Source organism: Trachemys scripta, chromosome 8 (genome assembly GCF_013100865.1).
Source record: "Trachemys scripta elegans isolate TJP31775 chromosome 8, CAS_Tse_1.0, whole genome shotgun sequence".
NCBI classification, from domain to species: Eukaryota; Metazoa; Chordata; order Testudines; family Emydidae; genus Trachemys; species Trachemys scripta.
Window position 1 is genome coordinate 29,999,791 of NC_048305.1, and position 27,881 is coordinate 30,027,671.

Consider the following 27,881-nt stretch of genomic DNA (forward strand, 5'->3'; position numbering starts at 1 on the left):
GGCTGGTGACACCTAATTTCTGCAGGCGCAGAGAAGGCTGTGGACTGTGAGGAAGATGATGATCCCCTGGCCACAGGAGAGGTCACCCTGCTGTCCACAGGCAGGCACCACTTGGCAGTGGGGTGTCCTCCCCACCTGCCAGGCATTATTCTTTTTTCTTGTGGCCCTGGCTGGGGTCTGTGGCAGGGCAGAGCAGGATTGCAGTGATTCCTGCACCTTGTGCCTGCAGGAATCCAGCATCAACAACCTTGGAGCTGTGCAGGGAGCCCTCTGCAGTTCCACTGTTACAGCTTTGCTCCCTCACTCATGTGACAGCAGGGCTGCAGAGAGTTCTCTGCTGCCACAGGGGACACATGATCCCTGTAGGTGGGAGGTTGTGCTTGTGCCAGCTGTTACTGATGGATACTTTTTTTTTGTCAGTTGAAATTGACCTTTTCTGATATCTCTAGATTTCAATCAAATTGTGCCAAGTTATATTCATGTATTCTAGAGTGGTGGTTTTGCCATTCTGTCTCATTAGAGTCCATTGGTTTAGGCTTTTATACAATCCTCTCCTTGGAATATTTTTTTTCCAAATTTCCAGCTGAATGAAAGCATAAAATGTAGGAAACTCAAGCTCTCCTTTATAGTTAGCTAGCACACTATTTTGGAAGTCTTGTAATAAACCACTGAGATGGTTCTTCGAACTGAAAGCTGGAATGATAAATGGGACTTGCATCTATTTTGTCATATGTCTTCCTGACTTTCAGATCAAGTTGTTCAACAGTGAGTAACCATTTGAATAATTCTTTTCTTCCTTAATAGCCGAAACATAACACGTAAGCTAACATTTTAAAATGACTGTTAAATGCTAACACATTCAACTACTTCATGTTGTGGTCATGCTTTTCACGTTAGTTGGATGGTGATGTCACAAGATGGTTCATGACTGACCTGCCCAAATACTAACACAAACTTAAGTACATGGGACAACAGGGGTGGAGGACTCTGCAGTCTGCCTGGAGAATTAGAGCAACATGAGAAATACCAAATAAATTACAAAAATTCTGGGTGGATGGCTGTTTCCTGTAAGACAGATATGAAAATCTTCATGAAGCAATTGATGACTTTTGAAAGACAGGTCAGCTGGAGTTAGAAATCCTAGTAATTAATTGGTCTTGGATCTCGAGTCTAAATGTATTAAAATAAACCGATGCCTGAGGAGTCACTTAAAAAGATACAATGACTTATCCATATCACATTTATTTTTCAGAAATTTGAACAAGACAAGTATTCACTTCAGAGAGAAGTTGAGCTCAAGAATAGAATGTTGGAAAGCTTGAGCTTTGAATGTGATGCTCTTAAGCAGCAACAAAATGTGCAACTGGACAAACAGCGAGAACAACTTGAAAGAATCCACGGACAAGAAATCAGTCAACTTAAAGACAAGGTTTGGGATGTAATGAATTGCTAAAATGTTGCTGAAATGCATATAAAGGAATGTTTGCAAGATTTGGAAGAATACTTACCGTATATACTCATTCATAAGCTGAATATTTTTGGGAAAAAAGTGACTCAACAAAGAGCGGGGTTCAGCTTATAAACGGGTCTATGCCAAAATTTGATGATTTTAAACTCTATGGAATCATTGAATTGAATATCTAATACATTGTCGTTTTGTTTACCTGGAGCATCTGTAGGCATGGAGCCCCTCAGCTCCCTGTGGCCGCGGTTCGCTGTTCGCAGCCAATGGGAGCTGTGGGAAGTGGCACAGACGTTACAGATAAACAAAATGTCCCGCCAGCAGCTTACCCTGACAGGCTGGGAGCCAAAGTTTGTTGACCCATTTATTGATGTTAATACTGCAGCCTTTTAAAGTTGCAAAGGCTTTGTTTAGTGGACTAGATTGGCTTGAAACGGACCTCATAAGTCTTGAGCCAATATGAAAATATAATGTGCAGAATCGATGGAATCGCTAATAAAATTGAAATAGCCTGTTATCCCTACAGACATGCCAATTTACAGGGCTGCTTTGAAATAAACAAAGAACAATAATAATTTGACAGTGATAAAGCAGGTGACTTTACTATATAATGTCCTACAAAATCTATAACTACAATAAAAATCTATTTTCATGCTAGTATTTAAAATGAACGGTGAAATCAAAAGAGAGTCTTATCATGCAGTGTTCAAACTTTGTTGTTGAATATGCAGAAGCAAACAATTGTGCCGCTGCTCGTGAATTCTGTATCAATGAGAAGCAAGTAAGAGAATGGCAAAAAAATAAAACACTAAAAGACATGCCAAGAAGCAAGAAAAAATACCCAGTGAGGTGCGCTTCATTTCCTGAGCTAGAGAAAGATCTCAATAATTGGGTTGTTGAACGTCGACAAAATGGGTACATTGTCACTAGAACTGGAATTCGTCTGCGTGCTCTGCAAATGTCGAAAGATGACAAATACAAGTCAGTAAAGCCGTTAATGTTTGTCACATCAGCGGATTGGTGTATTTGCTTCATGAACTGTCATGGTCTCTGTCTTTGTCAGCCAACAAAGATAGCGCAAAAGTGGTCGAGAGATCTGGAAGAAAAGATAGACTCTTTCCAAAGATTTATTATAAAATATCGAAAGGAATATGCATTTGAACTGTCACAAATAGGAAATATGGACAAAACACCAATGGCATTTGATCTCCCGAACAACAAAATGGTAACTGGTGTTGGTGAAAAAACAGTTTTATTTAAAACTACTGTCCATGAAAAAATCCATTTTACGGTGGTTTTATCATGTTTGGCAAATGGATCAAAGCTCCCTCCTGTTGTTGTTTTTTAAAAGAAAAACATTGCCCAAAACCATGAAATTTCCTGCTGGGGTCATTGTATGTGCACACGTAAAGGGATGGATGGATGGATGAAAATGGGACTATTGAATGCCTGGAAAAAGGGTGGAATAAGAGACTGGGAGCACTTTTCAAGAAACCTGCTGTGCTCGTTTGGGACACGTTCGGGGCACACAAAATGGATGAGGTGAAAAATGTGGCCAAAAATATGAAAACTACTTTGGCTGTAATACCTGGAGGCTTAACTTCAGTTCTACAACCGCCTGATGTTTGCCTGAACCAAACCCTTTAAAGACAGGCTATGCAAAATGTGGTGTGAATCACATGCTCAGGTATGGTGAAGTTGACAAAAGGCGGAATCTTATGAAGCCTGAAATCCGTCTGGTTGCCCAGTGGATGAAGGATGCGTGGATGTCCTTTCCCTCGGAAATGGTACTTCCCGCAGCTCCCATTGTCTGGGAACAGCAAACCGCGGACACTGGGAGCTGAGGGGCTCCGTGCCCACAGATGCGCCAAGTAAACAAAATGTCCCGACCCACCAGCGGCTTACCCTGACGGGCCGGGAGCCAAAGTTTGCCAGCCCCTGAAATATAGGGTTGGCTTATGAAAGGGTCATATAGTTTTTGCTATTTTTACCTAATCATTTTGGGGCGTCGGCTTATAAATGAACGGGCTAATGAACGAGTATATACAGTAATTTATTTCTTTAAGTAATAACTACAATATCACCCTCAAAAAATCAAATGAATGGCTCAGGCATGCAGCTAGTTTTTTCCCCTTGTACTTGGTATCTATATTGAAAATTCCAGAGTTTAGTTAGCCGTCAATCCTTCTGACCATTTACTGTACTGGAAAGTTTGATTAAAAATAAGTAATAGTTAGTACTTAATAAAACAGTATTGGAGACAAAAGGCTGCTTATGGTAGAATTTCAGAGGGAGGAAAATATCAGCAATTTTTAAATTAATATTGCTGATTCTATATAAGATAAGTATGTTGTTCTGCAGTTTACTCAAGCCAGCTATTTGTTGGCAATGTGGAATTTAGGTAGAATGTTGTCACAAAACAATGTGGCTGGCTTCATGGTAGCCTGTTACAAAACCAGTATATTATGCCTTAGCAGAGGGTTCAGCGTGTTGATTCAGCAGACCTCGATGTTACTCATAAAGACCTCGTGCTTGGTTTGGTGGTTAGGGCCAGGTTTATTGTTGACAAAGTGCAGTCCTAGTGCCCTGGCTTAATGGTTACAGGTACACTAAGAGATGTATACCCGAGGCAGCATAGCAGCTTAATCAACATAATGTAATACAGTAACTTCTCACTTAACGTTGGAGTTATGAAAAATGCAACTTTAAGTGAAACGATGTTAAGCGAATCCAATTTCCCCATAAGAATTAATGTAAATGAGGGGGTTAAGTTCCAGGGAAATGTCTATCTAATTTTTCTCACTCTCTCTCTGTAAGTTTTAAACAAACAATTTAATACTGGTACACAGTGATGATTGTGAAGCTTGGTTGAGGTGGAGGAGTCAGAGGGTAGAATATTTCCCAGAGAATGCCTTACTGCTAAATTAACTACCGATTGACTGAGCCCTCAAGGGTTAACTCTCACAACACTCTACAGGGCAGCAGGAAAGGAGGGAGAGCAGACAGATGCACACCCTGTGTGTGAGGGGAAAAAAATTTGCATTTCCCCTTTAAGTAGTGGACCCCAGGCTTAAGTACACTGCCTTGTTAATTAAATCAGTTTGTTGAGACCTGAGACGCTCAGCTACTGCCTAGAAGCTCCCTCCCTCCATCCCGTGTCCCCCCTGCTCTATGGAAGATGGGGTAAGTGGGGTGCAGGGAGGTGAGGGAGACACCCTGACATTAGCGTCCCTATTTCTTCCCCCCCCGCCCCCCCCATACAGCAAGGAGTCGTCTCTGGGAGAAGCTCCAAGGTAGAGGGCAGGAGCAGCACATGGCAGAGGGGGGAAGGACAGCTGCTGCACAGGGAACTTAGGGGAGTGGGGAGCTGATAGGGGGGACTGATAGGCTTTGAAATTAATTCCTCTATACGAGGATCACATTGCTGTTGCAGTGAGGAAGAGGTGGTCCTCCCTGGTTCTAACCACCCACCAGCTAGCTGCAACGGGCTGCTCTTCCTGCAAGCAATGGACAAAACAGGCGGCTGCCAAACGTTAGAAGGGAGCATTTCACAACTTTAAACGATCATGTTCCCTAATTGATCAGCAACTTAACATCGAAACAGTGTTAACCGGGAGGACTTTAGTGAGGAGTTCCTGTACTGTCCCCTAGGCCGGTACAAGATGTCCTTCCTATAAACTCTTTTGATACATTGGTATAAACAAGTTAAGTATTACACTCCAGATGTTGTTAGTTACCACCTTTATTCTTGTACCTGATAGTTTGAGAGGTCAGTGTGTTCCTGTACCATTTCTTAGGAATGTGTTTATGTAGTTACCTGACAACGCTGTGTATCTCTGTATCATGCTCTTAGGCAGGAATAGCTGATACCCAGTATTACTATTTTAGTAAAGCCTACCCTAATTCAGTCTTTAGTTCGTTCTGTTAATTGTGCCTGGGGCTCCGGCAATGCTTACAATATCAATTTTTGCTTAACTACTGTGTTTTTAAGTTGGAGAAGTTGAAAGCAGACCTAGATGAAACCCGACTAAGTGAGAAACAACTAAAGCACAAAGTGGAACATCAAAAGGCAGTCATTAATGCTAAATCGGAAGAATTGCACATGATGTCTGAACGTGTACATGAAACCATGTCTTCAGAAGTGCTAAATCTCCAGATTGAACTAACGGAACTTGAAAGTGTGAAGGTATGTGACTAATACTTTATCAGTGTAAGTTCATGGTATGAACGTTCTATTTGAAGACAAATGTCTACCTCTAGTCTCTTCCTGTACTAACACTATTTTAGAAGGTCATGTACAGTACTCTACATCTTGTGAATAAACTGGAATGCTAATATGGTTCTTCCAAAAGCTAGTAATGATGACTGAGGGAAAACTTTTTACCTTAGTATGATTGGCACTGGAGGGTGAGAGCCTTCTTTTTTGAGTAGGTTACACTGGAAAAAAGTTGGACTGATGCCAGAGTACCTAACTACTGATAAAAAGTAGAAAATACAAGTAAAATCATTTTGCTGCTACTTGTTTTTGGGACAGGCCAGTGTTGAAGAGAAGATGAATGAATTGCAATACAGTAAAGAGCAACTAGAACTTGCGAACAGCAACCTACGCAACCAGTTGGAACGCCTTCAAGGAGAAAAAGAAGAGAGAGAAAAGGAAATAGTTTCTTACTACAATGCATTAGAGGTACTGTGCCTATAGTTTTATATACCATTTTGAACATGGGAAGTTTTCTTTTTCCCCTCTGTAATCCCATGAAGTTATAGTTTACTGGGGAGTGGAATCGCTGTGTGTTTCAGATCTGGTCAGAGACTGTCTGAAGTGCTCCTTGCACTTTAATATGGAGCTAACCTATAATAATAATTAATGGAGATATCCCATCTCCTAGAACTGGAAGGGACCTTGAAGGTCATCGAGTCCAGCCCCCTGCCTTCACTAGCAGGACCAAGTACTGATTTTGCCCCAGATCCCCAAGTAGCCCCCTCAAGGATTGAACTCACAACCCTGGGTTTAGCAGGCCAATGCTCAAACAACTGAGCTATCCCTCCCCCCCACATTGGAACCTATGGAACAACAGAGGGTTGGAGAGACACCCGTTCCTGCCTTTCTGACTAAGCCCCATTGCCTGGAAGAGCAAAGATTCTTGGGCTCAAAACCAGACAAGAGTAGTTCCCACAACACTGCAGCCTGAGGAGGGGCTTCACATGATTATCAGGCTTCTCTGCATGTCCTGATAGACTCACTGCCCTGTCTCACCTGGAAGCCTGATAGAGAGCACTGAAAGTTATGCTTCTGTGAGAGAGGAAACAGAGTTTCTCAGGTCAGAGACCTCCTTGGTTGTATAGTCTCCAGCACAATGGAGCCCTGGTCTCTTGATGTTGACTTGATGACTTCTGCCTCAGATACACTAGCGTTTCTTCAGAATGGTTGGCTGGAATTCTATGACTAGCCATCATAGAAAATTGGCAATGTTGATTTGGCAGGCACAGTGGACGACTCCTGGTGTTGTCATTAAGTGGAATGATGCTAAACAAGCCTGTGGCTGAATTTGTATTTCCCATTATTTCAGAAAGAGGGAGGCTTTGAAATTAATTCCTCTATACGAGGATCACATTGCTGTTGCAGTGAGGAAGAGGTGGTTATAGAAACCTAGAAACCTCTAGAAAGCTAAAAGAAGAACAGGAGTACTTGTGGCACCTTAGAGATTAACAAATTTATTAGAGCATAAGCTTTCGTGGACTGCAGCCCACTTCTTCGGATGCATATAGAAAGATAGTTCTTTCTACAGTTGCTGGGGAAAAAACTTTCCCGTCACTTATGTTATTCTGGCCCCTTTGGAAGGTGGCAATGAATGAGCATTCCTAGAAGTTTGAAGATATAACTCAAAGATATGCAGTACACACACAGATTGTACCCTGCTCATCATTCCATCCAAAATGCCAGGTCTTCAGGGATTCCAGTTGCTGCAGGCAAGGTGTTTAAAATCCTTCAGTTTGTATGTTTGGCAATTGGGCGACTATTTAGAGAGAAGGAAAAGGTCCCTAGTAATGTGAGGAAAGTGTATGTGGAAGATTTAGTGAGTAGGTTTCCATTCCAGTGTAGAGGTATCCTCTAGTGGGAAGTTACCACTGGTTCCTAATTTTTTAAATTGCAAAGCTCAGGCTTTATAGGAGGCATACCCATTTCTACCTTTTTTCTACTATACTTTCAATTCTGCTGCTTCTTCCTGTCCCGTTGCTTGTTTCTTACTCTGTGCTTACTACTACCCAGTAGTGTTTGAGGAGAGAAACTGATGTAGAATGCAAAATTAATCACCTGATAACTTTCTGCTGGCATCTTCTCTCATTGTATCCACCCTGGTAGCCTGAGAAACTGGAGTGCAGCTTATAACAAACTGATCGATTGTTTTCCTCTAAAGGGAGAATTAGATATACTTGCCTTAATTACAGTTTTATCAAATTAGTTGTCTTATTATTAATAATCAGTTGCTGGAGTATTTTTACGGAACTTTTCTAATGGCTTGAGCTGAATGGTAAAGCTCCAGCAACAACAGTGAGGCATTTAGCTCATGTCTTGAAAACATTTCTATATAGTTCTGACCTGTAATAGAAACACACACTTTTTACTGACTCCTTGTTTTTCTGGCTTTAATCTAGAAAGCTCGTGAAGCTAACCAGGCACTTCAAGGTCAGCTGGATCATGCACTGGTTCAGGCTTTGGACCCTACCAGTAAAGGCAATTCTCTGTTTGCAGAGGTATGTTATATCACAATTATTGCAGAATGTGTTCATTGGGAGGAGCTATAAATACTTCAATCACTATAAATTTGTACCTTCAGTTACACACTAAATGCTGATGTATTTGTGTTCCTGAGTCATCAACTATGACTCTCTCTTCAAAGACTACCATGTTGAGCTATTTGTGGGGACTGAGTAGTAGACATCTGTTTCTAATCTCTGAAGTGGTGTGGGAGTTAAGTATGGTAGCAACGTTAATAAAACTAAATGGACCACTTTGGAAAAAATTGAGGGTTGGTGGTGTACTTTTGGCTACTATAATAAGCTAAATGAAAACCATAAATTGGGAAGGAATATTCAGCTGGATGTTCTTATCTAATGTATTTGGGGAGTTAACTGATGTGTCTGACCTCATGTAGGAGCCTGCCTGTGTTTGGCTTAGTAGTTGAGACATACAAGTACCGGATAATCCAATCAGCTGAAGGGGATCAGATGTTTTTACCTGGCATTTATGGGAGTACCATGTTGTAGTTCTGTTCCAACTTCTCCGTAAATTAGTGTAACTGGCATGAGACCTATTTTTGGGTATATAAAAACTTCATGACCACTTGCACTAATGTCAGTAAGGAAATCAAGTGTGTACAGTACTACTAAGGGATTTTAGGAGTTACTTTACTTGTATAACCATAGCACAAGGGGCTAAAATCTCCATTGACCTTGCTCCTGGTAGTAAGGCCATATCTTATTCATTTTAGATGTCCTAGAGGTACATGAAGTGTTTTTTGTTGGAGAAGTCACACTTCCAGAAGTGTTACTGGTGATCACTGTAACCTCATATTCTTACCTTAACATCTTAAAAACATCTTAAAATCCAATTGACCATCATTATGATTTCCATAGTAATAATGTGTTAACAATGTTCTATAGGTGGAGGACCGTAGGGCAGAAATGGAACGTCAGCTGATCAGTGTGAAAGTAAAATATCAATCACTACAAAAACAGCATGCATTCACTAGAGAACAATTGCAAAGAATGAAGGTATGACCATTATTGTAATACTCCAGGGTTTCCTTGGGGTCTGACAAGACACTGCTTGAGAAAACAGGTTAGGAATTTGATTCCACAGGCTATAGTTAAAAAACATACAAGTAGTATTCATGCAAAAATAACAAACAGAATATGTTTGAGGATTTTGTGTGTGTTCAGTTTAGTATCACATGAAGACTTAATTTATTGTTAAGGATATTTTATTGGCAACTTAAATATCAGTCATCCAAGAAATCAAACGTTAGACTAAAGCTACTTCATTAGTAGTAGCTATTTTGTTCTGCTGTCAGTCGTTCAATACAGATTTTTGAAAGCATGCAAAATATCCTATTTTTGTCCTTGTTTTACCCCCAGTACTCATTAGTTGTCCTTTTGCCCTAATGTTGGAATCTATTTGTACTCTAAGCATTTACTTCTGGGCCTTAATAGAGGTTGGCAATAATGATGTTGGCTGCCTATGCATTGCAGGTCATGCCAAGAACTAAGCATGTTTTCATGGTTTTTCCTCTGATCCTGCTACTTTTACTGTGTATTGCTTTCTTGCTCTGCTGATCTGTCATCCCTGTCCCAATACTCAACTCAGTCATACAGTTCACAAGTCATACTTTCCTCAAGCCTTGAGTACTTTTTTTCCCAATTTGCTTGTCAATTAAAATCATCACATCTAAACATCAAATATTGTGCACCCTCCTGAGTTAGAACATAGTTGTCCCATCTTGCAGGAAAAACTCCAAGGGAAAGTTGTCCACAAGAAACTCTGAAGATAGCCTGGAAGCCAGCATTTGCATTATCTTAAGGTGAAGGGGCCAATTTTGGGTTGGGAAAGAGTGGGGCTGGATGCACAGAAAGGACTCAACTACCATGGTGGGGATGATGATTATGGGTGGAATAGGAACTTCCACTCCCTCCACAGTATTACCTGGATGCAGAAATAAGTTTAAAACAATCCTCTTCCAAAAGATAAAAGACTTGGAAAAAGATTTACTGTAGAAGTTCTGCTTACTTAAGATAATCATCTGGTGCATATATTCACCCAGTTGAACAGCTGAGATGAAATTTCTTGCTCTGTATTCCCAGCAAACGTTTGAGCAACTAAAATGGCTAGCTAGCCTTCAAAAAGACTTTCTGATATTTCACTATTATAAATATTAGTTTTGATTTTGACTGATTTTTGCATTTTGGACACCTGATGTCTGAATTGTTCATTTCCCAGCAAAGATAAGTAAAAAGCAAAAAATGAAATTCTAAATGTAAATATGAAAGGTAAGAATAGTGACTGTCTCAGTTCGCATGTTTTAAAATGTGATCGTTTTCCCCAATTGTTGTGCTTCTTACCAATATTCGAAATGCCTTTTCTGACAAACATTGCTTTTGTCAAGATGGATTTATTTCCTTGTCCTTTAGCCATGTTAGTTTTTTCCTTATCAGTTTCCTTTCTACTCCACTCTGCATTGTAATGTTGTTCAGTTCTTGCCTAACAGTACTACGTTTAACAGTCCTCAGTTGGATTAGCATTGGCTAGCTCTGGAAGAGGAAATCCATATTGTCACTACATGCTTTGGGAGCATCCTACACTGCGTGGATACCCACTGTTGCCACCCTCTTTCCCCTCCCCACATAAATTCCAAATGTATTAAGGACTAGCCTGTTCCTGTGGGTCCAGTCATTGAGTGTAGTGGAAAGTTGTTGATTTCCATAACTTTATCACATCTGAAATATTGCTTCCCACAGCCAATTCCTTCCCTTCCTTAGACTGGCAATCAGCATGAGGAGCAGTATTGGGGGCATAGAATCGGACAGTGCAGACTGGCTCTACTCTAAAATGAGTAGAGGAAGTGTGAAATGAGCTTTCTGCCTGCTGGGAGGAGTAAGAGTAGCATCTCTCAGGAAAGAGGAGTTGGGAGAGATAGCATTGGGTGGATTAGGAGGAGGGGGAAGGAATAGGAAGAAGCAGAAACTTACCAGCTCTTGTCTGTTACAAATCTTAAGGATGAATATACTTGACCTCAGTGACTTCAGGGGTTAATGCACTTCATTTATCCATCTATATTTTACTTCTGGTAACATACATGCTTGGATGTAGTCTTTATTTCTATCCCTATCACTTCTATACGGTCTCGTTCAATATTAACTGTGTATGAGGTTGTTAAAGCTGCTTTTACTAAATCAGTGAAATACAATTCATAATGCCTTTGCCATAGCATTACTTTCAGCTTGTGCTCTTACATAGAGGATATACGCTGCTATTCTGTGTTGCTTAATTGCATGTTGCTTCTTTTTTATTGTACTTCACATATGCACATTAGGCATATAAATTAAACTGGAGTCTTTTGGATGTAGAGGACAGACCTTCTGACTTTATAGGGCATGTAGTGAAGATTTTTTTGGATGGTGCAGATGTTAATTTAATAAAATAACACAACAAAAGACTTCAGATGAAAGCTTTTCTTGTTGTTTTTTGTTTTTTTGTGTTTTGTCTGTTACTTTGAAAATCATTTCAAAAGCAAGTCAGTTGAATCCATTGTCTTAAATCCACATTTAAGTGTTCTCTCTGGCTACAGCTGAAATCAATCTTTTAATTATTCATATGCCTTATAATAGAAATGGGTGTGGTAGATATTAATGTTTGTTCTTTGAACATGTGGACTGTATATGGAATTTTATTTGACTGTTGACTGCTCTGGCTAAATGACTGTACAAAGGCATCTTCTTGGATCTGCTCCCTGTGTGTACTAGATGATTCCTTTTTACTGCTTTGTTTTTGTTTAGCCATACAAAACAAAGTATCTCATAGCTTTCTTGTGTATAACCAACACAATTGTTCATGAAATTTTAGCTGGGCTTACAGAGGAGTCACTGAGTGTGTAACTAGCCTTGGAGAATGTCATTAGGTAATGCCCAATAAGGACAGTTATGACACTTGAAAACCAGCCTAGGTTGAGTTGCATAGACCAGCAAGTATTAAAAATCCATCTTTATTGTATAAGAGCATATTTAATATGATGAGATAACTCAATGCCATTTCTGTACTTGTAGGAGTAGAAAAGTATTTAAAAAAGTATTGCGGTGAATGTCAGCTGCTGAGTTAAGACTGCAGTCCCCAAAGTTTCCTGGGTAAGGATATGAGTACTGAAAGGTTTTTCTTTGAGTCTTAACATTGGTATGATTTTTGCTTGATGTTTAGCTACAAATGGCTACGCTGCTTCAGATGAAAGGTTCTCAGGCAGAACTTGAGCAGCTAGAACGCTTGCAGTCAATGTTAGAACAAAAGAATGGTGAAATAGAAGATCTTCTAATGAAAGTGAGGCAACTGGAGAAATGTAAGGTACGTATTTCACAAAAGAAACTTGAGAAGTTTAACTATCGTAATGTGGGACAAATAAGTTCTTCAAAATATGAAAGGAGGCTTTCAGTATAAATTCTTACTTGTAATTCCATATAATCTCAACGGTGCTCACAACTCTTATTTAGGTTGGTAACCGTCTCCATTTTACAACTATTGTGTGCATCTTTTAAGTCCTAAAGAGTCACACAACTCAAATTTTTATTCTTGTATTTTAAGGCCAGAGGGACCATTCTATCACTTAGTCTGACCACCTACATATCATAGACTATCATTAAATTTCATCCAGTTGCACCTGTATTGAGCACAATAATATGTATGGCTAAAGCATATCTTCCAGAAAGGCTTCTAGTCTTGACTTAAAGAAATAGAATATCTGCTACTACTCTTGTTAGCTTTTTCAAATAGCTAATTACCCTCGTTGTTTAAAGATGTCTGTTTTTTCTAATTTGAATATGTCCGGCTTTAGCTTCCAGTTATTTGGTTCTTGTTATCCCTTTTTCACTAAATTAGAGCCTTTCGGTATCCTATATCTTTCTCCCCATGAAGGTATTTGTACACTGTAATCAAGTCATTCTCGATCTTTTTGATAAGCTAAACAGAGCTTTATAAGTCATTGACTGTGAAGCATTTTCTCTGGCCCTTGAATAACTTTTGTAGCTCTTCTCAGCACCCTCTAATTTAAAAAAGTGAAAAAAATTGGACACCAGAACTGGATGCAATATTCCATTATTGTCTCAGCAGTACCATATACAGAGGTAAAATCTCCTCTTCTCCTTCTCACTTGCCCCTTTAAAGTAAATGTATTTTGCTTTGTAAAGGCTAGCTGGTCACTGGTTGTGTGTGTGTGAGAACACGAACACTTCAAGGGCTAGACTAAGGTCAGACCTGCTGGGATAAATGCTTTGGCTTGCAGGGCAGCTGGAAGCCTAAATACTCAATGTGGAGGAGCAGGGATACAGGTTCCTGCTTGAAGAAAAGTGAGGGCTAAGAAGCTTGAAACATTGGTGGATGCCCTAACAGAGCTGAAGAAGGGGATCCGAGGGACAATTGATACTGTGATTGTCCCAGTTCTGGTATCAACAAGGAGACTTTTTCATTCTGTTGTTCACTAATCTACAGAATGTCCAGGTAGCTTACTCTATGCTGGAAAAGGCGGGTAAATTTTTAATCAAGGCTTTTTGTGTACCTTTGAGACTGGAAGATCTTTTTCAGTTCTGTCTGCTTCTCTAAAACAAAATTTTGGATGAAAACACTCAAATGAAATGAAGCTCTTGATACCTCAAGTTTAAATCCCTTTATAAAGACTACTTAGCAGGTAGCTTTGTCTGCAGCGGTTGTATTAAAATTTTGATGAAACAGTGAAAACTCTAAATAGAATAGAACTAATGCACTTCTGAAAAAAATACTAGTTGACAATTTTTTGAACTCTTCCCTTGCATCAGAATTTATATGAGAACATGAAAGAATCAAAACCTTCTAGTAGCAGTTCAATCGGTGGAGAATTTGAAGATGGCTATTATACAGATCTGCTTCAAATGAAACTTGAGAACTCCAAGTAAGTGTGTGGGGGTTTAAAGCCTAGAAATAGAATTTTACGTATTTACAATGATTAAAAAAATACTTGTAATCTAAATTAATTTACAGCTGTCTTACACTCTGCCATTTCTTCGTTTGTCCACACGTATTCTGATCTCAGTGCACAAGGATCCCGGGTGCTCAAAATTGGAATCTTTAGGTCATCAGAGGCTTATGGCCCTGTCCCTTGATATTGAGAGAGGATGTAATAATGAGTTCTTCGAGTGATTTGTTCATGTCCCTTCCAAGCAGGTGTGTGCGCGTGGCGTGCACGCCAGCCGGAAGATTTTCCCCTAGCAGTGTCCGTGGGATCGGCCTTGGTGCCCCCTGGAGTAGTTCCTCCATGGCGTCTTATATAGGGGCCCGCTGACCCTCCACTCACTGTTTCTTCTTAGCGCCGGTGACGGCTAGGTGGAACTTTGCTTGCTCTTGCAGCAAGCATAGCAGTGTCCCGTTTCAGTGTATATAATAGTTTCCTCTCTTAGTTTAGAATTAGAGTTAGTTGTTGATGGTTGATAGTTGTTTGGGGGGAGGGGGGCTTTCCCCCAAAGTACGCGTCGCCCCGCTGGGGCATGCACGGGTCCCCAGGGTTTAAACTCTGCAAGGACTGCGGGAAGTTTATGCCGAAGAGTGACAGAGAGACCAGTGCAATATCTGTCCCAGGACTCTTAAGGACAGAGAGCAGAGACTCAAAGTGCTCCTGATGGAGGCGGCCTTACGGCCACACTCAGACCCTGAGCCGGTTGATCCGGTGCCCAGCGCCTCTTCCTTGGTGCGCAGCGCCCTGGCACCGGTAACAAGGCAGGAGGCCCAGTCCAAAACCTCTAAGTCCCGGCACTGGAGAGAGTCGGGACTTAGATAATCGGCCTCCGTAAGGCAGTGATCATCATCTCCGGTGCCCGCCAAAAAGAAGAGGCTGGTGAGGGGCCGATCACCCCAACAGGACCTTAAAAGGCCGGTGGCATCCACAAGTGCAAGGGGACAAGCCGTGCCACAAACTCATCCTCCCATAGCTCTGACTCCCGCCCCGGAGAGGGTGCGGTCGAGTCCGGACCGGTCGAGATCCCCGGATCTCAGCGATGACGTGTGTCTCCCATCTATGCCGGAGGTGTTTGAGGTGGTCTCTGACTTATTAAGCTTCCGGTGCTGGCCTCTCTGCACCGGTGGAAAGAGCTGCTGACCATGGCCCTACCCCCAATACAATCAAGGGGCAAGCCAGCCATGATGTCACCTCAGTCCCCGCCCGGCACCACTCCACCGGCACTGGCGTAGAAGGAGCATTCCCCAGCCCCGCGGCACCACTCCCCGGCAACAGTGGGTACTGCTTCCCCTAGGTCCTCCTATTAGGAGACCTCAGATTCGGAGGCGGAGTCCTACCACTCCAGTAGATTGAGGAGCAGGAGGTCGGCTTCACAGGCGAGCCAGCAACCTTACTCGCCACAGTGGCAGCAGCAGTGGCATTCTGGACTCCCTGGGCTTACCATCAGTCCATGGGACAGGCGTACGGCCCTCGCTCAAGGTCTGCATCGGTCTCCTCGACGTTGGTGGCTCCACCACTGGCACTGCCATCCGATAGGGGTGTGCCACAACAAAGTCCGGCACCCCCTAGTCATAGGTATCGGCAGGGACCTGGTTCCGACACCGTAGGCACCGCCCAGCACGCCTCGTCGTTCAGTGTCTACTCCGGTACCAGCCGCGGTGCCACATCTCACGTCCGCACCGGCCACGCAACCGCAGTACCATGAGCCTCTGGCCCCTGCAGAGACTGAGGGTACAGAGGAAGGCCCTTCGCAGGTGATCTCCTCCTCTTCCTCTCCGGATGAGGCGGTCGCGGGAACTTCAACGGCACCGGCACTAGAGGACAACCGGGTGCTTCAGCAACTACTTAAGCGTGCAGCCCAGAGCCTGGCGATCCAAGCGAAGGAGATCAAGGTGGATGTGGATCCGGTAGTGGACATCCTGGCCCCCTTGCTCCCATCCAGGGTAGCCCTACTGTTGATCAAAACGATAGCTGATACATCCCACGCTCGGTGTCAGACGCCAGCTTCGTTGGCCCCTACGGCCAAAAAGACATAGAGGTGCTACTCGTGCCCACCTGTATGCCCACCCTCCCCCGGACTCTCTGGTCATGGATGCGGCCAACCAAAGGGAGCGTCAAGGGTTCCAAGAGTCTGCACCGAAGAACAGGGAGGCCAAAAAGTTGGATCTGTTTGGCAGAAAGGTGTACTCAACGGGGACTGCAATTACGTATAGCCAACCAACTATAGTGAGCCGGTACGGACACAATAAATGCTCAGCATTGTCTAAGTTCGCTGAACTCCTTCCCCAGGAATCGCAAACAGACTTTTCTGCTCTCGTAGAGAAGGGGAAGTTAATCTCCCGGGCATCCCTCCAAGCAGCCCTGGATGCGACGGATGCAGCCTCCCGCACACTGGTGACCGGGCTGGTTATGAGGCGGGGAGCCTAGCTTCAGGTCTCAAGCCTTCCACATGAGGTCCAACAGACCATCTAGGACCTCCCCTTCGAAGGGCCCATGCTTTTCTCCGAAAAGATGGACAAGAGGCTACATAGCCTAAAGGACTCAAGGGCTACCCTTCACTCGCTGGGATTACACACCCCAGTAACCCAATGTAGGCAGTTCAGGCTGCAACTGGCTCCGTGACCTTACTAGCCTCAGCACCGCACGGATGCCTTGCGTAGGCGGGGCAGGAACAGCAGAAGGAGGCAACAACAGCCCCCGGCCAGTCATCTGGTCAGCCAAGGCCCCCATCGGGGCCTAGACCCCCAATTTGAGGGTACAGTCAGGGCCAACCTACCAGTCAGGACTCTGGATCCTACCAACCCTACCTTTTTGTCACGTCTGTCCCCCTTCTATCGTGCCTGGTCCCAAATAACATTGGATAGTTGGGTGCTTCACACGGCAGACAGGGGATATTCTATCTAGTTCTCCTCCCTCCCGCCCCACCAACCCCCTTCCCCATCCCTCTTCAGGGACCCCTCTCACGAGCAACTTCTAATTCAGGAAGTGCAGTCCCTCCTCGTAGCAGGGGCAGTGGAGGAAGTTGCTCAGGGGCAGGGGCTTCTACTCCCAGTATTTCCTAATACCGAAGGCGAAAGGGGGCCTCAGACCTATTCTGGGCTTGCGGCGTCTGAATAAGTTTGTAAAGAAGCTCAGGTTCCGCATGATCTCCCTGTCCTCTCATTCCCTCCATGGATCCAGGGGACGGGTATGCCGCCCTTGACTTGAAGGACGTGTATTTTCATATTGCAATAATCCCCCAACACAGGCGTTACCTCAGATTCGTCATGGGCAATGACTATCTTCAGTTCACGGTTCTGCCTTTTGGCCTGTCAGCAGCCCTGAGGGTCTTCACAAAGTGCATGGCAGTCACGGCAGCCTTCCTGCGCAAGCAGGGGATTCAGGTGTTCCCCTACCTGGACGATTGGCTCATCAAGGGCCGTGCCAAGGCACAGGTGGTGGCTCAGGCGGTCTTCATCATACGGACCTTCCTCGAGCTCGGCCTCCTGCTGAACGAGGCCAAGTCCACCCTATCCCCCACCCAGAGAATAGAAATTATAGGGGCAGTTCTGGACTTGACACACGCCAGAGCGTACCTGCTGGAGTCCAGGTTCTGGTCCATGTCCGAAATCCTTCTCGGTCTCCAACGCTTCCCGACCACCACAGCATGAAACTGCCTCAAGTTAATGGGTCATATGGCTGCGTGCACATATGTGGTGAGCCCCGCCAGGCTCTGGCTGCGCCCTCTCCAGGCCTGGTTAGCGACCGTATACCTGCCGGCCAGGGACGTCCTAGACTCTGATGCTCCCCCAGACGGTGCTGGATTCCCTCCAGTGGTGGCTCAACCTGCAGGAGGTCTGCGTGGGAGTACCCTTCGCCAGCCCCCAGCCCTCCCTATCCTTGGTAACAGACGCATGGGATGTGGGGTGCATCTGGGGAACCTCAGGACCCAAGAGGACCTTTCCTTACACATCAACGTCAGGGAGCTAAAGGCGGTGCGTCTAGCCTGTCTGACCTTCAAATCTCACCTGGTGGGCAGGTGCATTTCAGTCCTCAGGGACAATACATCAGCGATGTTCTAGATCAACAAACGGGGGTGCTCGCTCCTGTGCTGGGAAGCCCTTGTGTTATGGGACTTTTGTGTACAGAACTCAATTCACCTGATGGCATCCTACTTCCTGGGGGAACAGAACGGTTTGGCGGACTCCCTCAGCCGCTCGTTCCATGGTCACGAGTGGTCCCTTCGCCAGGATATAGTATGCTCAATTTTCTGTTTCTGGGGCTATCCCCAGATAGACCTGTTTTGCCTTGAGAGAAAACAGGAAGTGTCGACGTTTCTGCCCTCTCATGGGGCGCAGTCCAGGATCCCTGACGGATGCCTTCCTCCTCTCATGGGAAGGCGGCCTGCTTTACGCCTTCCCCCCGATTCCCATGATTCACAGGGTACTCCAAGATCCGCAGAGATCATGCTCGTGTCATCCTGATAGCGCCAACACTGGTACACGTCGCTCCTGCACATGTCCACACGGGCGCCCCTCACGCTGCCCCTGACCCAGACTCGATCTTGCAGGATCGGGGCCATCTCCGCCACCTGAACCTGGAGTCGCTCCACCTCACAGCCTGGATGCTCCATGGCTAAACCCTGTGGAGATGCAATGCTCTCAGCAGGTCAGGCAAGTCCTTCTCGGTAGCAGAAAACCCTCCACCAGGGCCACGTACATGGTCAAGTGGAAGCGCCTCTCCATCTGGGCCGAACAGCAGGGACAGGCTCCATTGCTCGCCCCGATCCCTCTTATCCTGGACTACTGGCTTCATTTGAGACAGCTAGGACTTTCCCTCTCTTCGGTTCGGGTCCACTTGGCGGCTGTCTCAGCGTTCCACCCAGGAGTGGAAGGTGGTTCAGTTTTCGCGAACCCATTGGTTGGTCGCATCCTCAGGGGCCTGGACAGACTGTTTCCGCATACTCTGCAACCAGCACTGACTTGGGACCTCAATTTGGTCCTTTCTGTCCTCACAGGGCCCCCCTTCGAGCCCCTGGCTACGTGCTCTCTGCTATCTCTCTCATATAAGGTCGCATTCCTAGTGGCTATCACCTCGGCCAGGAAGGTGTCGGAACTCAGAGCACTGACATCTGAGCTTCCATACGCTGTCTTCCACAAAGACAAAGTCCAACTCAGGCCACGCCCGGCGTTCTTTCCGAAGGTGGTCTCCCAATTCCACATGGGTCAAGACATTTTTCTCCCTGTGTTCTACCCTAAGCCACACTCCTCCAGCACGGAGTGTAGGCTGCATTCCCTAGATGTCAGGGCCCTGGCATTCTATATTGAAAGAACCAAGCTGTTCAGGAAGTCAACGGAACTCTTTGTTGTCATGGCCGACAGGATGAAGGGACTCCCTGTCTCATCACAGTGGATCTCCTCATGGATCACGGCCTGCATCCGAGAATGCTACGGTTGGGCTAACGTGCCTGCCCCGCCAATCACCGCCCACTCCACAAGGGCACAGGCCTCCTCCGTGGCGTTCCTGGCTCAGATCCCAACACAGGAAATATGCAGAGCTGCCACGTGGTCCTCAATCCACACATTTACATAGCACTATGCCATCATACACCAGGCCAGAGATGATGCAGCCTTTGGCTGCGCAGTGCTCCAGTCCGCAGTGAACACCGACCCCACCGCCTAAGATCAGGCTTGTGAGTCATCTGCTTGGAATGGACATGAACAATCACTCGAAAAAACGATACCTACCTTTTTGTAACTCTTGTTCTTCGAGATGTGGTGTTCATGTCCATTCCAGTACCCACCCTCCTGCCCCTCTGTTGGAGTGCCAGCAAGATGGAAGTGAGGGGGTGGAGGGTCGGTGGGCCCCTATATAGGGTGCCATGGAGGCGCCAATCCAGGGGGCGCCAACGCCGACCCCACGGACGCTGCTAGGGGAAAATCTTCTGGCTGGCATGCACTCGCGGCACGCACATACCTGCTTGGAATGGACTTGAACAACACATCTTGAAGAACAACAGTTACAAAAAGGTAGGTAACTGTTTTTTATCTTAAAATCTCCTCTGCTCTCCATAGGGCTACAGATCCCTTCCATGTTACTGAAGCCCTTTTATCTCATTGGCATAGAGTGCCTCCCCAGGGACAATGCCCTCTAGGATTCCTTTGCAGCCTGGCTTCAGCATGCCCCTTCTTTAACACCTAGAATGCTCATTTTTGTCTTTGTTTTGTTAACCTTTTATATTAGTCTCTCTTGGTCCAGGAAACCGAAATCTACATTACTGATGTGATTGTGAAAGACATTGTGTGGCTTTTACTATTACTCTAGAGGTTTTTCTTAGTTTTGATTGTCTTGGATTTTAGTTCTAGAGGTCCTTGGCTTTACTTTCATCCTTAGCTGTTTATAAATTAATGCCATTGCCACCCCCAGTCTAAGGTGACATGTTACACACTTATTTCAAATTAAAGAGAAAATTGTATCTAAAATATTATTGGGAACTTCCTTCTGGTTTGAAGTCCAGGTTTGATCATACAGAATAACAGCAGTATAGTCTTCTACTAAAATGATCCAATTTGGTACTGTATGCAGAGGAGCAAAGCCTCGGCTTCAGTGGAGCTATGATAATTTAGATCAGCCAGAGATCTGTCCCCCAGTCTTCAGTATTTAGTTCAAATGGACTACTCCCAGTCCAAACATTGCAAATACAGGCTCTGAAGTTGAATACAAAACTAAATTGTATTTGTCCATGCACAGGTTGTTATTTGGGAGGGAGGGTTCTCAGATTAAAGTTGTATTGTATAATTTTCACTACAGTGTTACATAACTGCTTGTTCAAGTACCTTGTGTTCTCCATTAAACTATTCTTCTTATTTGAGAAATGAAGAGATTTCAAAATTCAACTTTGGGTTGGGATTTTTCAAAGCTTCCTAGAGGATTTGGACTTCCAATTGCAGTTAATTGTTCTAAGAGGGTTTGAGAAACCAAATACTTTAGCTTTGAAAGCTCACTGTAAATTGTTACCTAATTTGACCCTTGTGAATTTCAAACTGGTCAATTCCTTTTCCTTCCCAGTAAGGAGACCGAAACTTTGAGAAACGAACTATCCTTACAGAGGATGAAAGCTTTATATGAGAGCCAGAGGGTTCTGGAGGTAGAAAGGAAGCTTTTTGCCAATGAGAGGCAACTGCAGGTATGCCAAAGTGAGAACATGAACTTGCGAGTTATGCTGGACGAGCTGAAAATGAAGTACGAACCTGAAGGTAACTATTTCTGATCACTAATAAAGTTGAACAAAATAAATACTTGAGCCTCTTTTGCTATAACTACTTTTTTGTTGAGGCTTGAGTTTTCAACCAACTAAAAAGATTCCTTCAACCTGACCATAAACACTCTACTTAAACAAGTGACTGTAAAACATCCCACTGTCTTGTAAGTTGCAGAACGGAAGTGATTTTTAAAACATTGCTTTATTGAAATGAATATATTGAATTAGTATACTGACTTTTAATTTAACAAGTCTGAAATCTGTGTGCGTGTGTATATATAGTTGTGCTATAGAATTCTGAAACTGAAACATGGAAATTCACAGCAAATAGTGAATAGAACATTTTTACCAGTCCAAGACACTTGGCCTACACATTACTCTGGAGATCTCTGAAGCAGCTCAGACTTGTTTTTGAAAGTGAGGGTTGACCATGTAACTTTCTCCTTTGTTAGAGAGAATCTGCCACAACCATGCATACAAAGCAGTGGCTTAGCACTCTAACCTTGCGCATTATTATCCCAGCTTTTAAAGGCAAATTTTGTGTTGGAGCCCACCCCTTCCTACACTTCAGGCCCAAGCTCCCGCCTGAGTCACAGCTTGAAAGAGCTGTCTATACGGCTATTTTTAGAGTGCTAGCCTGAGCCAGAGTCTGTTGAGCCAGAGTGGGAGGCTCACTGCCCATGGACTGTATAGACATATCCACTGAGTATGAAATCTTTTGTGGTGCTGTTTACTGAATGGGTTTACCTGTTAAACTCTTTCCTTTTTATATGTCTTCTCCCCCCCCCCCCCCAGTATGGCATAGTTGGCGAACAAAACATTTCTCCTCCACTAGAAAATGGTGGTCAGGTTGAATCTCTCTTGAATTCACAAAATCTTACCAGAAACGAGTATGTGCTGGTTCAGTCTGACAAGGCTGCCATGTCAGTGCTTGTTCATACTCTAAGCTGGCTCAAACTGGGGAGAAGTCAGAATGCCACAGTAGTTCCTTATTGTGAGTGAATTCTTCCAGAATCTGCCTCACTGAGAAGCCTGTTGAGTGCTACTGTATGGCCACTACAAAGCTTGTGTATACAGCTAATTGTTCAGCTCACATTTAATCCTACAACGGGAATTTGAAGGGGTCCCAGAGTCCACAGAGAGGTCAGCTATCTCAGGTACTGGCAGGAAGAGAAGTGCAAGCTCAGCTCTCTGCCAGTTCGAGATGCTGCCTCTAAAAAGGAAGCGTTGGTAATATTTTCTATTTTCTGTTGCCTGCAAGAATGTTTTACAGCTAAAAAGGCTTAGCTGTAACTGTTGTCTTGTTTCAGCAGTGGAGCAAAGCCTAGTTCAGTGTGAATGAGAACTGTTGTGATTATTTCTAAATTTCCATTAGCTTCAAGCTGCCGGGTATGCTGATCTCTGTATAACCCTCAGTTTTTTTTCTCTTAGTTGTCTTGGGACAATTGCAAACTTCCTATGCATTTCTTGGAGCAGTTGAGATGTGTACACTGAAAGATTAGATTAGAGGGCATGGTGGGATTGCTGCACTATTGTGACCGCGCCATAAGTACTCCTGTTCTTTTTGCGGCTACAAACTGGTGTCACGCTTCTTCATAATCATAAAAAAAAAAAATCAGCATTTTTGAAAGTTAGGGAATTGGAAAGCCCTAGGGTCGGGGAGGTCACACTTGCCCACCTAGAGATGAAACTATGGCCCACATGAAGAGTACTGCAAAGATAATAGGCAGATGTGTAGTGAAACAAATGTGGAAGAAGTCCATGGTCATGAAGAAAGGAAACTAAAGTTAGGAAATAGAGTACAGTTTGAGGTAGCTCCTTTTGCCTAAAAGAAGCACCTGCCTTTTATTTGAGCAGTACGTCATCAGTATGTTTTAGCTACCAGGACATCAGCCCAAATGTCAAAAGAATCAAAAAAACATAAAAGGAGGTATGTGAAGTTAGGTATATCTGCTTAAAAGGGTTTGGTGAAAGTTTTAAAATAGAGGTGAGAGGACGAAAGCAGAGGTACCAATTAAAGTCTTTTGGAACTCCTACATGTATGTTACTAAAAAGTCACTGTCTGATAGCTCCATGCTGATGGAGGTAGCTAAACATCTTGATGGTCTGCATTAAACAAATTCTCACCTAAATAGATTCAATGCTATCTTGCTGGTTTCAGTAATTATACGAACATGTACGTTTATTTCAATTACCAACATGTTTCTTTGTATACAAATATAACTATCATTCTTCTCTAGAATTAATTAAAATCCCTAAAAGCATAAAAAGGAGGGAGAAGATTCCAGTGGACATGACTTCTGAACCTGGAGATAGCAAAAATGCTACAGTAGAGAAAACTACTCACTTTTCATCTCAAAATAAGGAAGAAAGAAAGATATGTACCAAAAACTTGGATCCAAGTGATGATCCTCAAAGAAAATATGTACTTGTGGCAGCACCAGTGAACATCACTCCGCTTCCCGCAACAGAACAAAGGGCTGAACCCGAGAAGGATAGGAAAAGAGTTAAAATTAAAGAGAACATCAAAGGTTCAAGTGAAAGAAATGGAAATAACTCTCTAACTCCAGCTGCCTCCAGGTCAGTGTCATCTTGTGTGTATGCTGATGGCAATCAGCGCAGACCTGCATCTGTTTTCTTTCGCTGCATGAACTATGCTATCCACTTCTTTATCTATTTTCTCAGTGTTGCATGCAGTGTAATTCCTCAGTTCCGGCTGCCTACACTCAACTTTTCAAAACCCTTTAAAAAGGCTAAAATGATTGCTAATGTAAATGACTCTTAAAATCATGAACCTGGATCTTGGGAATAACTGATATTTAACGTTTACTATATTATTCAAAATATCAGTGTCAATTTGTATATCTTTAACTTAACCATGATAGATCAGACTTCATTTGCTGAGGCTTCAAATGAGGCTTCTTTTCATGGGTACTTTGAGGCTGCCATACAAAACTAACTATGGCAGGACTTTAGGGATTGCATTCCAATAGTACGAAAACTTGAGACCTTAAAGTAATACATAACCTAAAATTTTCACTTATCAAAAAATGATTACCAGTAGCTTTCAAATGTCTTTTTACTATTTAAGGTCATGTTTTAATGGACTATGTAATAACACAACTTTTGTTTTGAAAACTAATATTTGTCAAAATTACTAAAAATTTCACTTTTATTCAAAATTTGAGTCATGATTGATAGACACCTAGCACTGTGTACAGAGGTCCAACCTTTTTGTCTTTGTAAAAAGAATGCTACTTTCTGTTTGCTGATGCTCTGTTTTCTGTTTGCTGATGCTCTGTTTTTTTGTTCAAGCTAATATTCTCATGTGGGAGCGTGTGTGAGAACATAGAAATCACTTGAAGGCTAATATTACACATTTGAGCTCTAATGATAGGTCAAAAAGCTACGTAAGTAAAAATAATCAGAAAATGCTGGCTATCTCTAGTATTTCAGGTCAGATTCTGCACACAATAGAGTGTAGCCATGTTGAGAAGATTGCTGAGTGAAGTCGTTCTGGAAGGAGGGTGGAATAGAATGTTGAGTGGAAAAAAGCTAAGTTTCCTTTAAAAGTGTTCATTTTCCATGAGATGTCCAGCTGCCTTACTATTTTGCTTTTTACCATGTTCTTGCGTCAGTCTTTCAACTTAGAATGGAATATAACTCCCCATGGGGCAAGCTAGTTTGCCAGAAAATAATTGCTGCAGGAACGTGAGCCACTCCCTCTAACGTTGACTCTGTCTCCTTTATAGTCCCCCGCAGAAACTTCCCCTTTTTTCGCTCCTCACTTGTTTCTGAAATATTTTTTTTCTCAGTCTTCCATTTAGCATTGTTCATGGTACAGCATAATGTTTTATATTGGAACCATATATACTACAATCAAACATAATACAAACTGTTTAAAAAACATATGGAAATCAGATACAAAACTATGCTGAATGAATGTTACGGTTGTGAGATCAAAGTTAGGAAATGCTAGAAGTAAAGATTCCTGTGCAACCTCTTTATTGCTTCCTTGTGTGGATGTAATTAGAGGCAATTAAAATGGTAAGTTTCAGAGTAACAGCCGTGTTAGTCTGTATCCGCAAAAAGAAGAACAGGAGTACTTGTGGCACCTTAGAGACTAACAAATTTATTAGAGCATAAGCTTTCGTGGACTACAGCCCACTTCTTCGGATGCAGTCCACGAAAGCTTATGCTCTAATAAATTTGTTAGTCTCTAAGGTGCCACAAGTACTCCTGTTCTTCTTTTTAATTAAAATGGTGCGATCACAATTTTTTTTTGCAAAACTCAAGTCTCATTCACTGCACTTCATAACTACTGTTTTATATTTACACTATTTAGAGAAGCTTTAAAATATAAATTCAGAGAAGATCTGATGAATAATAGAGAGATACCCCCATTGAGCTTTCTCAGTGTAACATTGCATCATCACTGGGTTGGAAGAACTTGCAGGTTCCATTTTAATTAGTAGGTTAAATGGACTGGGGGTAAGAATGCTTTGAATGATGATGGGGCTGTGACTTGGGAAGTGGGGTTCCTGGAGGAATTACATATATGCAGAAGCATGGAAAAGGGCTTAGGTGAGAAGAAAATCAAGGTAGCCTCAAGTCTGTCATGAGAGGAACAGAGGGGAATACGGTAAGACAAAATCCGATATTGGCCAGGAAGTGCAGAAGGACTTAATGCTAGAAGATGATGCTTAGTTCTGCTATTTGTTGGCATTAGTTACTAAAGTACCTTTTTAATGGGTGAGAGTGGGCTTAATAACAAATTAAACGGTGACAACTGTCTGTTTCAATGCATGTGGGAAAAGGTCACAAAGGTTCAGCTAAGTGCATGTACAACTTGTAAGAAATATAAGGAACTCAAAGGTAATTATTGGATGCACACTTCTGGCTTCTGTGGTATAATTCAGATATTGAATGTTTTGGTTTGAGGGGCACAATTTTGAGCTTTCAATGTAGTTAGAATAGAATTTCTCCCCTCCCAAACAGTCTTATGAGCTTATTGTCCAACTGATTTTAAGTAAATAGTCCTAAATACTGACTCCACATCCCTCATCTAGGAGGAAGGTGAGGAGGAATGAGCAGGAATGTCAAAAATTGGAAAGGCCCGAGAGGGTCAAATTGGTTATAATGGCTTTTGGAGTTTCGGGCCTCCTTTGGGGCCATCTTGCCTTATCTAGAAGGGAAGGAAACACTTAAAGCTGGATGTGAAAGAGGTGCCCCGTATGACTAACTGATGAAGTAGCATCAGCAGGCTTTGGAGAAAGTAACATCCATAATTCATGGGTTAATGGAAGGCAGTTAAAATGTGTAGCATTTTTGAGGGTGAAAAGGTGGATTAGAGAAGTCAGCTGTGGGTTTGAAGGGAGGTTAAAGCCAAGGAGGAAAGTGTGTATGACAAATGGAGGGTTTGGGGAGTAAAGGATGGGGGGGGGGAGGGATGAAGACTAAATAAAATCAAGCAAAATTTCTAATTTATGGGAAGATTTATTTCTCCTGCACCACTTTGTTGGCCTAGATAGCGCATAGATATAGAAAAGAAAAATCAAAACTCTAAAGCTTTTGGCCTCTATAGTATTAAATGTTGGTTTGTTCTCCATGGTTTTCCTTTCCAAGCAAGAGGAAAGTGTTCTGACTCAGCTATTTTAATTTCATTTTAACTCTTCCTTTTGGATTATCCTGATTGTGCCCCCTGCACCCCATAGTACAGACTCATTAGAGAATAGCAAGGCTTTCATTCCTGTTGGCAAAGTTCTATAAGCCTGTTTAAGCTCATGATCCCCAGGAGGAGGAGCAACTGCTTTACTCAGTGTCTGTTCTTTGAAATTTGTGATGTTCCATCTTGAAGTTTTAAATTGACTTTTTTCCTGAAATATCTTTCTGTGTAGGAGCCAGATTGCATGCTATTTGGCAATACACAGTCCTTCATTCTCTGCTTAGTTATCACTTCTCAGCTCTCTTCCATAATCTCCTTGTTTGTTTCACGATTTACTATAATGGGGCTTGGCAGAAGAAATAATGTGAAGGAGAAAGGAAGTTTACTTAGCAATAACCAGAGTTGAGATCACTTAACTTTCCCTATAGATACTTGCTATACCATCCTCCTTTTACTTCCTTAGGGTGGAGAAGAACTGATGATGGTTAGGTAGAGAGGGTTTGTATATCTGACTTGTCAGTTGGCTTAATATATTTTTGTTTAGGTGAAAAGCTTAATTACCTGATAAGGTGGGTGGGTGTGTGTAAAAAATATCTGAGTCATACAAGATGCAAGTTGATGTTTGCTTCAAGGTAGAAATAGTCTTAACAGAACTCTTGACTTGGGTACATGGTACAGAAAGATGTTGCAGCTTGAAACTTGCAGACATGTGACGTTTTATTATTAGGGCTCTACCAAATTCACGGTCATGAAAAATGCGTCACGGAGCGT

The 27,881-nt window shown here is 43.1% G+C and overlaps 1 protein-coding gene across 6 annotated transcripts in view; it reads left to right on the plus strand.

Moving 5' to 3' along the window:
- The window catches only part of SPDL1 (spindle apparatus coiled-coil protein 1), a 62,250-nt gene that overhangs the window by 24,461 nt on the left and 9,908 nt on the right, over nucleotides 1-27,881 (plus strand). For 4 of the 6 annotated variants that reach the window (XM_034779592.1, XM_034779594.1, XM_034779593.1 and 1 more), the window contains 9 exons: nucleotides 1,253-1,429; nucleotides 5,454-5,648; nucleotides 5,997-6,146; nucleotides 8,117-8,215; nucleotides 9,125-9,235; nucleotides 12,429-12,569; nucleotides 14,033-14,145; nucleotides 21,253-21,440; nucleotides 23,686-24,492. In XM_034779592.1, coding sequence (XP_034635483.1) covers nucleotides 1,253-1,429; nucleotides 5,454-5,648; nucleotides 5,997-6,146; nucleotides 8,117-8,215; nucleotides 9,125-9,235; nucleotides 12,429-12,569; nucleotides 14,033-14,145; nucleotides 21,253-21,440; nucleotides 23,686-24,230 — 1,719 coding nt within the window. In that variant the 3' untranslated portion in view covers nucleotides 24,231-24,492. Of the gene's footprint in view, nucleotides 1-1,252; nucleotides 1,430-5,453; nucleotides 5,649-5,996; nucleotides 6,147-8,116; nucleotides 8,216-9,124; nucleotides 9,236-12,428; nucleotides 12,570-14,032; nucleotides 14,146-21,252; nucleotides 21,441-23,685; nucleotides 24,493-27,881 lie in introns of those variants that run through there. The other 2 variants (XM_034779595.1, XM_034779597.1) reach the window with 2 other exon arrangements.